Below are 12,545 nucleotides of genomic sequence, written 5' to 3'. Positions count from 1 at the left end.
GAGTGATAGAATAGTGTCACACAGAATTTGGAATCTTGGTTGTGTCATTTTGACACTTGCTGGCAATCTCCAGATGTACTTTTTTTTTTTTTTTCCAGCAATGGCTTCTTTCCAGCCGCCCTGCAGTACAGGCCAGTTGTCTGGAGAGCTCTTAATGTGGTTGACTTGTGTACCTTCACTCCAGTCTCAGCCACTAGAGTTCCTTCAAAGTGACTGCTGGCCTCGCTGTGGCTTCCCTCACAAGTTCCCTCCTTGTTATAATGCTGAATTTTGAGGGACAGCCTTTTCTAGGCACTGCCTGGGGCGTATGATTCAGCTTCAATGTTCTCACAGTTGATTTGGTTATTATTCTGAAGCCTTGTGCAAGTCTATAGACTTGTGAAAATCTATATCTTTATCTTTAGAATGCTTTAAGGGCTTAATTATCACAGTTTCAAGGACTGACAGTCTGATTAGTGGTACTTGAATTAATGGGGTCTTCGTTCCAGAAAAGGTAAACCCTTTTTATGATTCACAGTTAGAGGTCAATTGTAAGCCAATTCTGTCCTCGTTCTGGCAATAATGTTCATCTATGTAAACTAAGAGCTTCCATGGCACAAGGGTGGAGTTATGCAAACAGCATTTTTCAGCTAATTACTTTTATGACAGAATATTTTCACAAAACCAATATTACTTATAAATACATTCAGTTTGATAGACTGTCTTAAAATAAAGCCTCACACACAAAATATCAAATTTCTTTTGTAATCCAGACAAATGTGATGACTTTTTAGGTGAGTTGATACATTCATATCATAATAATATAAATTCATAATTTAAATAGTAAGTGTCAAAGAATTAACAAACGCATCACTAGGTAATGAAGGACTGGTTGGTAAACTGAATGTTAAATACAGAACTGCTCACCCAGTTCATCCATGTATTCCTTGCCAGAGAGGCTATGATGTGGCTCCTGGAACAATGAAATAAACAGATGCACTTTGCACTTGATAACCACTAAATAATTTCACTAAAGGACCCATAGAAAATATTAGTTTACATGGAAATGTCTGCAGTTAGAAAATGGGAGGTTTGTTTAACTGTACATCTGCCTAAACTAAGACCCATGTGTTCTTACTAGAACCGAGTCCAGTTTCTGTTTGACTCGCTGCAATTTGAGGGACATGCGAGCAGCACTTGTGAATTGGTCCATCTCTGAGATCGAGGCGTCCAGGACTGGCTTCAGCTCGGCTGGATTCTTCGCTGGTTTACTGACTACTGTCTCAGCCTTCCTCAGGCTTCTCATACTCTCCACCTCCAACAGAGCAACTGCAATAATAAAAATGATGCTTTTACTTCTCGTTTACACATCATTTGGATTACAACTATGCATCTGTTAACAAATATGTATGTATATATATGTGTGTGTGTATATACACACACACACACACACACACACACACACACACACACACACACACACACACACACACACACACACACACACACACACACACACACACACACACACACACACACACACACACACACACACACACACACACCTTTCCGGTCGTACAGATACAGATGAATCGGCTGGCTTTGCCCAAAGGCACAGAACGCCACCATGTGCTCATGTGGATGGTAAGCAACACCCCGGAGGGCTGTTGGGTAGCCGAGCTCTGAGTATACAGCCACCTGATCACCTGAATTTAATCAGAGAGCACAGACAGGCTATGGCTGATAGCTTCTTCCTTTCTGCTCCACAACACCCTGAAGACCCACCGCCCATTGTCCCACATGCATTGTTTCACATGCATATACGCAATAAAAATAAACATTTAAAATGCTGATAACAGGTGATTTAAATGATAACAAAAGCAATAACATTAATTTTACATTAAATAAAAATAAACTGTTGAGATATGTCTACCTTGCATAATAATACTGACTTATTCTGGAACATATCAAGGATTAAAATGTGAAATACAAATGCATGGAGAAAATGAGTATTTTCTTCTTTGTGTAAACTATACTTCACACTATTCAATTCCAATCTTTTATGTAAGACTTCCCACGCTCTCACTCCACATGGCTTTGTGTTGGGGCACTGTGCTGGGGCCAGGCGCTTACCTGTCTCTGCGTTCCATACATAGGCAAGTCCGTCTTCACTGCCTGAGTAGATGAAGCCCCCACAGGGGGAGAAGGTGCTGTTGATCCTCTCTGTGTAGTTTGTGGCACCTATGTATTTCTTTACAGCAAGGCTACAACAAAAATAAATTACAAAGACGTCAACAGTCTCTTTTTCAGAAATAACTCATTTGTTTGTCTTGCAAATACCTGTTACAGGCTGCAGAAAATTAATTATTTGAGGTTGTTTAAAGTATATACAGTATGCATCATTTTCAAATTCAGGTTTAGTGTATTACATTTAACCATCACATTTAGATTTTATATATTGAAATTATTCAGTGAAGTTCAAAGCAGTGTTTCAAACTAAACCCTGATGAAGAATAGTTACATTCTCAAATCCATCACTCTCAAAACACTGTCTTTGGCATGGACTAGGAGACGCCTTCCATTTGGATGCACTTCCAGTGAATTGATTGGAATTCCATTCAGATCACTCTCCCTTATTTGCTGCGGACACAAGATTGTTTTGTTATTTAATGTTCCAGTGGATGCTAATGCTGTTAGAATTCTGCATTAGTATGGATTTTACCTTCTCGATGTTCCAGTGCCGTGTTGGCCCATGGCGAGATTCAGGCTCGGTTTTAGTATTCCACACAATGATCAAGCCAGCACTGTCTGCAGAAAACATCCTGGTCCCTGTGTCAAAACCATCATGTTACTTCAATTACCTGAATCATGCAGTGATGGACAAAAATGAGCACAAACAGTATAATGCACTCAGTACACTCTACCTTCACTGTCAAAACACATTGCATTCACAAAGGTTTTGTGCCCCTCAAACTCTTGCAGGAGTTGTCCGTTCACATCCTTAACATCCAAATTCCAAACCCGGAGCAGGCCATCATACCCTGCTGTTACCACCAGGTTCTGCATATGAGGGTGGCACTGGACACAGTATAAAAACGACGGGTGAGGGAGTATCTTCTGAGCAAGTGCCTGGAGCCTTTCAACGTTCCACACTCTGAGAGGGGTAAAAGGAGATTTGGTGATCGTATTGCATACATTCTAACTGAAATGCACATCTATTAAGTTTCTGATGATCTGCAAACAGATCTACTGAAAATACAGCAAAGGGAGCATTTACCTGACTGTTCCATCTGAGGATGCTGAGAGTAGGTACCCGTCATCTCTGGTCCAGCAGAGATCATAGACAATATTGAGGTGGCCATTGAAAGATGCCAGAACCTTGCCAGAAGGAATCTCATACACTAGAGAAAAACACAATACTAGAGTCAGCATGTCAAATTTTAGTTTGGAAAAAAACATGGTCGTAATCTAGCGACTGGATCTGTTCCAAGCATCTACTTTAAAAACCGGGGTCCCTGATTTAAGGTGATGGTGATCATAACTTAAACCCCAAGTAGGTTCTAGGTTCAGATAGGAGGCAACTATAAGTCAGACACTTGCCTACAACAGGGAAGGCATCCCTGTCTGCACACGCAGCAGCCAATGCACACCCATCATGGGAGAAACGCAGGGTAAAGCAACCCATCTGACCTCCACGGAGGGACAGCACCAACTTGTTGGGAATACGACACACCTGCAGAATACAGGTGTTTTTTGGTCTGTTTATTTGTTTTGTTTTGTTTTATTTACAAGCTTTTTTTTGTTTTGTTTTATTTACAAGCTTAAGGTTTAGGAGATGTTAAACTGCAACAAGATACATGCCTGTAAACCTCTATTTATTTGCTTGGAAATGCCTTAAAGGTGGTAAAAAATGGTTAGAGAATACCTGTCCAGGTATGCGACTCCACCTCATTGGCTCTGATCTGCTCTCAGGCAGCAGGGTGGAGGTTTTCTGGGAGAGGTGGGTGTGGAGCTCACTGTATGTGGTGCTGCCCCTCTCCTGCTGCAGAGCCATCATGGAGCGAACACCAGGGTCCACCTGCACAGCATAGCAAAGAAAAGTGGGAGAGGAACAAACATCTTGCACTACAAGCTTTTTTGAAACAAAAGAATTCATTTGCATTAAGAATTCAGACTCACATGTTCTGGCAGTTTGATTCCCTTCACGGTGACATAAAGAGTGGAGGCATATCTGTCCCTAGGGCACTTTGACCACCAGTGGAACACCTCAACGGTCTGTGTGGTCTTCTTTGTTCTAGGAGGAGAGCTGTATAGCTGGAGACGCAGTTTACTGTTGATGTTCAACATACCATTCGTCCCTACAAGCTAACAGAAAACAGCCTTTTAGAGGTTTCAGCAGATCAAGTTATACCTGAATTAAAAATCAGAAAACATAGAGGAAACACTAGAAATAATACAGCATACTGCATTTTGGAAAAATTACAAAAACATTGTCTAAGCAAATATGGAGCTTCTGTAAGAGATTAAAAAACAGGAATAAATGGTTAATTATTGGTGCAAGTATAATAAACAGGCAATTTCTGATACCTTTAAAAAAGCCCAAGCAATTTTGCGGAATCCTCGTTCATTCTGATCAACAGAGGGATTTGCTCTTGCTTTGTCCATGCTCATAAAATCAAGGATCTAGAACATAAAGGATTGTGCTGTCTTTCACATTTACTTTACGTGTTCCACCAATGATGAATAATGCATCCACCTGTTAGAAAAATACATACTCACCTCAAAAAAGAGGATCACCCTTGAACTCTCTTCACCATCTTGAAGGAAGTAGCCAAAGCGCTCGTTGAAGATAACCTGCTCTTCCCACTCTGGGACTGTGGATTTGTTTTTCTTAAAGTCAAAGGGCTGAGTGATGATGGGAAGGATGTGCTCAATGTCCTCCTGTTCATAGAAGGAAGATACTCGCCGATGGCTGGGAAGTAAAGAGAAATTACAGTATTATGAATATTACAATATAACAGACAGTTGAGGATTATGTCGAGAGATTTCACTGACGTCTCTCTTATATCTTGGATTAGGACAAAGCAAAAAAATCATCCTTTTAAATCTCAATGTTTTGTTTTTATGAGTTTGCAAACAAAATAATGTCATATCTTCACCTGTCCTCTTTCTTCACATAGTGTCCAGTCATCTCGTCGACCACGTGAACTTTGACCATGGGGTGGGAGACCAGAAAGTCTGTCTTGAGTCGGTCTGCACGGTGAATGTAAACTCCCAGCACCAGACTGTCATCAAAGACTTGTCTCTGAGACACCTTCACCTCTGCCTGACTCTCCTCAGCCATTACTTCATCATAGGAGAAAGAACATTTTACCTACTTTAATGGAGATGTATTTTTCACTGTACTGAAGTTGTCAGGAAAACCACCAGGTGCTGTGATACCTTCCTTTCTTTTGTTCTTCATTTGCCTTTTAGGTTTTGCTGCATCTTCCTTGTCCTCTTGTACAGTATCACTCTGAATGCTTTTCTTTGATTTAACATTGTCTGCTCTTACTTCAGACTGGCTTTGGTGGTATTGTAACGATAGGTCATATAAAAACAGAAGAAATTAAATATTATTTGTGGTGAAAAGCACAAAATGACTGCTAAATGAAAAGATGAGAGTTGTGAATTATTACGTTAGTACTAGTAATCAGATAGCTGTGTTAATACTGAAAATTTTACTTGTGCGTTCTATACTGCTGAATGCTCATATAATCTTGAAAATATAAAGAATATAATAAATCACATATTAAATATAATCTATTAATAACAAATCACAGTGTCCCCCAAAAGAATACGTGCACAGCCCTACTCACAACTGACGTTAAAAGTTACCTTTCATCTCCCTCCTTTCTCATCAGGTTCTTTTTCTTTTTCGTCTTCCTTCCAAGTTCATTGTTTAATACCAGAGCTTCTTGACTTTTGGTCAGCTCGATACCATGGTTCTTCTGACTGGTCTTCTTCTGAGCCCTCTTCTCCTCCTGTGAGATCTGCTGCTGATACTCCTGAAGGAGTTCATCTCCAGGTTCACTCTCTGCTCCTGGCCCTCCACTGTCCTCTCCTCCTCTTCGCTTCCCCCTTCTCTTCTCCCCCAAGTTCATTTCGGACCTCTGGGCACTCCGATCACTCTCTTCTTCATCGTGAAGGGAGTTTGGTGGTGGAGGCAGTGTTCTTTTACTCTTCTTTTTCACTGAAGTGACAGAGGGCTTCTCTTCACTGTCATTAATGATTATGTTGGCCTTTTCTGACACCACCTCCTCCTCCTCTCTGCGCCTGTTCTTACTGAACCTCGGGCTAGCCTGAGCAGGGTTGTATGTGTTATTGAGAATGGCCTCATCTTCCCCAGTGTCTTTATTAAAATCTAAGTTTTTTCTCAAGGTCTGAAGCTGTAAGGGAGTGCAGAAGCAGAGGTTTCAATGAATAAGAGGAACCACTATTTATTTTTCTCCCAGGTCTTCAAAAATCTGCCCAAATAATATGCTGCAATCGTATAATGCACTTCCATGTATTATAACCCACCCGCACGCACGCGCACGCGCACACACACACACACACACACACACACACTCTCTGATTCAGTCAGAAAATGTATTTGATAGCCTGTTTGTGTTACATACCACAAAATTCTCTTCCAACTGGTCAACTCGCTGTTTTGATTTCTTTTTCTCAGAAGGAGGGTTTGTATATCTCTTCAAAACCTCATCAAAACGGGCTCTCGTCTTTTCTCGCACATCACTTTGACCTATAAAAATGGTATTGATCAGCAAAAGCACATTATGTTTGAGCATAAGCAGCATGTGACTGGTCAGTGTGACTTCCAGAATCCTTACCCGCCGGCATTTTCGAAAACTAGGTGCAAAACCATTATTTGTATAACAGACCCCTAAAACAGAAAACGCATGCGTGTAAGTTACTTCTGAAACTAATTCATTAGGAAAAGCGGCCTACAACAGAAAAAAGTAAGATGATATGCAATGCTTTCTGCTGGCACCAACGAGAGTTCTGATACTAACGCTAATGTTCCGTAAAAAAAAAACCGTTAACTATCTTAACGCTACATAACCTAATCCTAGCTGTCATAGCTGGTTGGCTACAAAATTGGTTAGGCTGTTGACATGAGTAAAGCTAGGGTATATCAACTAGGTAATTGATATTAGCTAGAGAGTTACAGTACCTTAGTTTAGACTGATGTGGAAATTAAACATATACTTACAAATTATTTATGCTACAGAACAAACTTGTTTTGTGCTCTCTTGTAAGCGGTACCGTTTAAAAGCTAGCCATAGCGGTTCAATGAATCACTGCTCTTACCTAGCTAACTAGCTTCCTGCAATGTTAGCTAGCAAGCTACCAAGTAAACTTTAACTAGCAAAGAATATAATGCAACCGCACATTTTTAGTAAATAATTAAGATTAACTTTCATATGAAGTAGGTTACTTACCCTAAATATAACCAAGTCTTATGAAAATGATTAACAAAACCTACGGTTTATCAGCTAACCTGGTGAGTACGAGTGGTTGCGATGGTATCCGATAATAAACAATATTTAGTCCCGCCTCTTGTTTGACGTTTTCATCAGAGAACACCAATCAGACCACAGCGGTTCATTTTCATCCCCATGGTGCCTCCTGCTGGTATGAACATAGAAACGTGTAGGGAAAGTACTTTGAGAATACAGCAAAGCTTTATAAGAACCCGTTTACCAAATGTTATTTACATTTGAGTTCCAGTTCTACCAGCCGTAAAGAAGATACGGATAAAAGGCACAAAATAACACTAGGTTAAATAAAAATATAAGCGCAATGTGTTATAGCCTAATTAGCTATAGGCTGCAGCGTTTTGCGTGAAGTAATTCTTCCCCTTCTTCAAACTATCAGTTCAAATGTTTGTCTTCGAAATAGTTCACAGGTGTTAATGGGCGTTTTGCGTCAAGTATTTAAGTATACTCGTTTGCATTTCACTGGAGTGACTATGCTGTTATCTCGCAGTTAATCCAGTGTGTTGTAGCTACTTAAAGACTCATCTCTAGGATATCTAACCACAAATAAAATCCATTCCCTCGCCAGTTCCAGTCCTTCGAGATTATTAAAGGTTTATATAAAAAACATGTATGGTTATATGAATATTGTAGGCCTATACGGTGCATAACAGATCGACTCATTATTCACATTAACGTAAAGGAATTTATTTTCAAAAACATTCAAGAGATTCACACAGAGTGTCTTATAATGCAATACAATGTAGTTTTTAAGAAAATACTATAAATATAACATTTAAGTGCTTAATTAAGTCCTGAGAACTGTCCACTTTCACACTGTGGACATTTTGTCTATGGAGCAACCACACTTTTCAACAATCATGTCTGGAAATTCGGCCACCTCGATTTCTGTGTGGTCGCCTTTCTTCACAAGATACATCACCGGTAACGATTCGCTCTCCAGGACTGCGCAGGACCTCTGCCCATATCCATAATTGCGTTTTGCCTGCTTGCATCCTCCTGTGCATCGAAAAGCTTGGTATCCAGCAGGCTCGAGGATCCAGTACTGTGTCCATGTTAATTCTCGGAAGTTTATGTAATGTTCTTCTCGACAGCACATCATATTATCCCTGCTTCGCCTGCAGTCGCTCGGGGACCTGTGGAGATGAAGCAATTTTTCACTTGCTTATTTTAGGCTACATACAAGCTATAGCCTCTGTGATTCAAACTTAACTGCTTATTATTCTGTTTGGTGAATGACCGTACTTACCCATATTCGTCCAAGTCTAAGGTGTACAAAACGAGCTCCGGTGTCCCTAGACTTGTGTCCAGTGTGTTTAGCAATGAATTTTGTGTGATGAAATGCACTCGCTTTGCCATTTGAGCAGCATAACTGCCAGGCCTCTCTCCTTGAATCCACACCTCCAAATGCAAGGGTGTTTTCCTCTGAGACTTGGACCAATAGTGAACTGCTTGAGTCACATCAAAGTTCCTCCAACCGGCCTGGTATACCGGCACTAACCTGTCAAATACAGGACAGACGCATGAGGTAACTCCTTTCTAGGATATAGTTCATGGCAACGTGAATGTGACTGTTTACGGTTAATTATCTGTTGTACTTACCTTGAGTCTACAAGTGATGTTTTATTGGAACCATTTTCCAACACCTCCACCCAGTATATGCTTACGCGCGCGTTGTTTACGGTCCTGTGTTTTTTTCTCTCCAGTACTGGCATCTTACGCGGAGCTGTCTGATAAAGTTTTAGTTCTGCCATGGTGACCTCTCTGTTCGCTTGCACTCTTGGCTCCATGTCAAACACGAAGCGCTGACGAGTTATGTCCGAGTACATCACTTGTCCTGTTATGTCTTATGTTTAGGGAAAACATAGAGAATACGTTAATTATAGTTCTGGCCGCCATTCAAAGGCAGGCAGCTGCTGATAACGCTTATTTTTCAGAAATGAACATACCTGTACTGCCATGGATGCGCCGGAGTATTCCTGCCAAGCTTGGCAGAGATCTTCGTCGTCTTTTGTTGTGCATTTTCAGCAATGACATATACTTGTTCTTGATGTGAGTCGGAACGACCAGATGTTCCAAGTCGCTCTTCTGGATCTTGGGAAGTTCCGTTAGTCCAAGTTTTTGGAGAACAGAATCCTTCATATCGTCACTACTGTAACTTTGTACTATGGAGATAATAGTGGCACACACTAGCAGGTGGATAAGGGAATGCATGTCTGATTGCGCTACAGGCTTGCTTCCGTTACTAAAGCCGAAATACTTTCGCGTGCACTGCCTTTATATGCAGCTGTATGCTGCACATTAGGTCTAGACGTCTACAGCCACGAAGGAGTGGCAACCTAACACTGCATATACATTTCAAAGGCGCATCGCATTTATGTGACCAAATGAGACTCGTCACTTTGTTTCTCAGATAGGCAGCCTACAGGTATGAGGTCGCTTCATCGAAAAAAAAAAGAAGTTTCTATCTGCTGCATAAAATAAATCAGAAATGCCTCAATAAAAGCCACCTTGTTAATTCAGTTGTGTGTTAGCATGTGTTGAAGTGTGTATATTTAATATACATGGTTGGTAAAGTTAGTATTGCTGGAATCTTTCTGGTGTGTCTAACATACTCTGCGTAGTAAAATTGTTTCAGAATTGTTTGAAATAAATCTTTACAAAAAATCTGTTTACACAACAGTGTGTTTGGAAAGACACTAAGAGAAATAGTGAAGTGTATTCAGGAATGACTTCATCTCTTATAGGCCTGAAGTAATTATTACAGAAACAGACAGCAAAGTTAAGCATGCACTCAAAGTTGTGGATTGGGTTTTCTTAAAGGGGTTATTATCTGCTTCTACTGTAGGATCAGTCAGGCCTTTTTTGTCCCTTAAACAGCACTAAAGTTGGCTTCAGTCTGCCTTGTGTATTGGCTTACACCCAGGACATAGGAAAACCTGATGACAGGTCATGTCAGACAACTACCCAAATATAGGCTACTCCGCATACAGCTTGCTAATTGTGTTATTAACAGTTTTTTAACAGCATTGATAAATAATGTTTATAAACTTAAATACAAATACATATTGTTTAAGAAAGTGGAATGTTATCCTTTTTTGTACAATTGTCATAACATGCCTGATTCTTTTTCTATCATATACCATGAATGTGTAAAATTGACTGTATAAACAGCAATTCTAAGCCTCAATAAAAACAATCATATATTCCCCAGTGGTGTTTGTTTAGCCTAATAAAACATGATCTAGGAACTGTCATCCCAGCCATTCCACATAATGAAATCTTGTAGAGTTGTTCATGTGTTTGATCCCACTGGACAGTTAATACTCCTGGCTAGACATGCAAATCATTATATTCTACCTATATGATTTACTTGACTCTCCTAAATCCAATTAAATAAAACAGTAGTCTGAGATCTTAATTGAATAAGAGAAGCCGCTGTTTGTTTATGCTATCTTATGGTTTCCTAAAGAAAAGAGTACAAATCTTTCAGTATTATATTTTTATTGGTTGTCTTATAGTTGCAACATAAATTCTTTGGGTAACATTTTCAAATTAAACATGAAATGATAGGTATGTATTATTTTAGTAGTGTTTTTAAGAATCAATGATGAAGCAAGGTCAGAGTTCACAGTTCTAAATGTAGTCTTAATGCAGTCTATAATTGCCTATGGCTTTATTTGTGATAAAATCCTTTATCTTGTTTAAAAGCCAATCTTTTAAAAAGCTGTTGCTAATTTTTAGGGTTCTCTGGACTTTGATTCGAAACCTTTTTGCATCCTTTATAAATGTTTCAATTTTAGTTCATTTTCACAATACCTTTCTGAAATAAATAAGGCCATACATGTTCCTCTATACAAAAAAAAAAAGTGGGGTATGTTGCAATGATCCATGTGGAACAATTTATTTGCATGCATGTAATTGAGTGTGGTACTTTTCAAACTTGGTTCAGTCAGCAAAAACAAAAGTGAGAAAGGAAAAACTTTATTACAAAAAAATGGACAAATAAATGTCATAGACCTCAGTCATTTTTAATCTGTATGTTAACTCCGCCTTGTGTCATCCTTTATCACAGGCTTACTTGTTCATCTAAGAATTCCTTAATAATTTCCTTTGTGTCATTTTATTTAGTTTATGTATTCTGGAGATTTATACACTATCAATTAGATGGACGAGACCCGTCTGTTCTCCAGGTGGAAAACAATAGCTCAGTGGGATAAAAATAACTACAACATTGCACTTTTCTTTAATCCTTTTAATCAAAATGCAAGACCCAATAAACACGTTAGGCTGCGTGTTAATGATGGTGTGCATGTAGGTTATTAGCATTACAAAATCAGCTCATTGAAACTACGACAGGCTAGACACTAGATCATTACAGGCTACCATTCCAATGAGAGCATCGCCAGTATTCACATTTATGAGAACAGAACATATAAAACGATTAACTCTTACTGAATTCTTTCACAACAAATATTTGAATGTTAAATAATTCATCTAAGATCCGGTAGATTACATCAGAATATTATGCAAATTAAGATTGAAATAAAGCCTGTATTCATCTATTATTACAATCTAGGTCAGCATGTTACTGACTTAATAACCTACAACAAAGCTTTATGAGTTTGAATATTGAAATAAAGCCTGCAAGCATTTATTGTTATAATAATTATTTTATTTTATATATGTGGATGTGATTATGTATGCTGTATTGCATTTGCGCTATAATTGCAAAACAAATCAGATAGCCCTTCGTGGAATTCCAGCGCTTTAATTTGGCCAGCAGTGGGCGCAATTCCATTGTCATAATGGAACTCATCAGCAGTGGCAGCAGATTAAGAGGTTCTATTTAATTAGCAAAGGTAACATAAAGATAATTTAATCTACTGTTTGTGTGTGTGTGTGTGTGTGTGTGTGTGTGTGTGTGTGTGTGTGTGTGTGTATGTATATATATATATAGTAATGATAGTAGTAATGATAGTAGTAATGTAGTAATGATATCCCTTTCGCTCTTCTAGGTTTTAG

At 39.2% G+C, this 12,545-nt stretch overlaps 2 protein-coding genes across 3 annotated transcripts in view; both read right to left on the bottom strand.

The window, feature by feature from the left end:
* Positions 1–7,558, bottom strand: part of ahi1 (Abelson helper integration site 1) — a 16,832-nt gene extending 9,274 nt beyond the window's left edge. The window contains exons 1-19 of one of the 2 annotated variants that reach the window (XM_035532611.1): positions 7,523–7,558; positions 6,852–6,904; positions 6,639–6,763; positions 5,857–6,407; positions 5,422–5,543; positions 5,139–5,325; positions 4,759–4,951; positions 4,567–4,662; positions 4,159–4,344; positions 3,905–4,057; positions 3,580–3,712; positions 3,257–3,380; positions 2,904–3,133; positions 2,702–2,808; positions 2,501–2,619; positions 2,113–2,243; positions 1,545–1,685; positions 1,118–1,308; positions 907–952 (exon numbers count right to left, since the gene is read on the bottom strand). In XM_035532611.1, coding sequence (XP_035388504.1) covers positions 907–952; positions 1,118–1,308; positions 1,545–1,685; positions 2,113–2,243; positions 2,501–2,619; positions 2,702–2,808; positions 2,904–3,133; positions 3,257–3,380; positions 3,580–3,712; positions 3,905–4,057; positions 4,159–4,344; positions 4,567–4,662; positions 4,759–4,951; positions 5,139–5,325; positions 5,422–5,543; positions 5,857–6,407; positions 6,639–6,763; positions 6,852–6,861 — 2,845 coding nt within the window. In that variant the 5' untranslated portion in view covers positions 6,862–6,904; positions 7,523–7,558. Of the gene's footprint in view, positions 1–906; positions 953–1,117; positions 1,309–1,544; positions 1,686–2,112; positions 2,244–2,500; positions 2,620–2,701; positions 2,809–2,903; positions 3,134–3,256; positions 3,381–3,579; positions 3,713–3,904; positions 4,058–4,158; positions 4,345–4,566; positions 4,663–4,758; positions 4,952–5,138; positions 5,326–5,421; positions 5,544–5,856; positions 6,408–6,638; positions 6,764–6,851; positions 6,905–7,463 lie in introns of both variants that reach the window. The other variant, XM_035532610.1, reaches the window with a different exon arrangement.
* A 773-nt stretch (positions 7,559–8,331) lies between these two features.
* lft2 (lefty2) lies at positions 8,332–9,734 on the bottom strand. Its single transcript, XM_027011994.2, has 4 exons — positions 9,470–9,734; positions 9,123–9,366; positions 8,770–9,021; positions 8,332–8,656 (listed from the first exon to the last, which is right to left on the bottom strand). The coding sequence occupies exons 1-4, from the start codon at positions 9,732–9,734 to the stop codon at positions 8,332–8,334; spliced, it is 1,086 nt and encodes a 361-aa protein (XP_026867795.2).
* Positions 9,735–12,545: the final 2,811 nt, after the last annotated feature.

This window comes from Electrophorus electricus, chromosome 13 (genome assembly GCF_013358815.1).
Source record: "Electrophorus electricus isolate fEleEle1 chromosome 13, fEleEle1.pri, whole genome shotgun sequence".
Taxonomy (NCBI): domain Eukaryota; kingdom Metazoa; phylum Chordata; class Actinopteri; order Gymnotiformes; family Gymnotidae; genus Electrophorus; species Electrophorus electricus.
The sequence above is the reverse complement of the archived record's forward strand: the minus strand, read 5'-3'. Positions and strand labels throughout refer to the sequence as shown.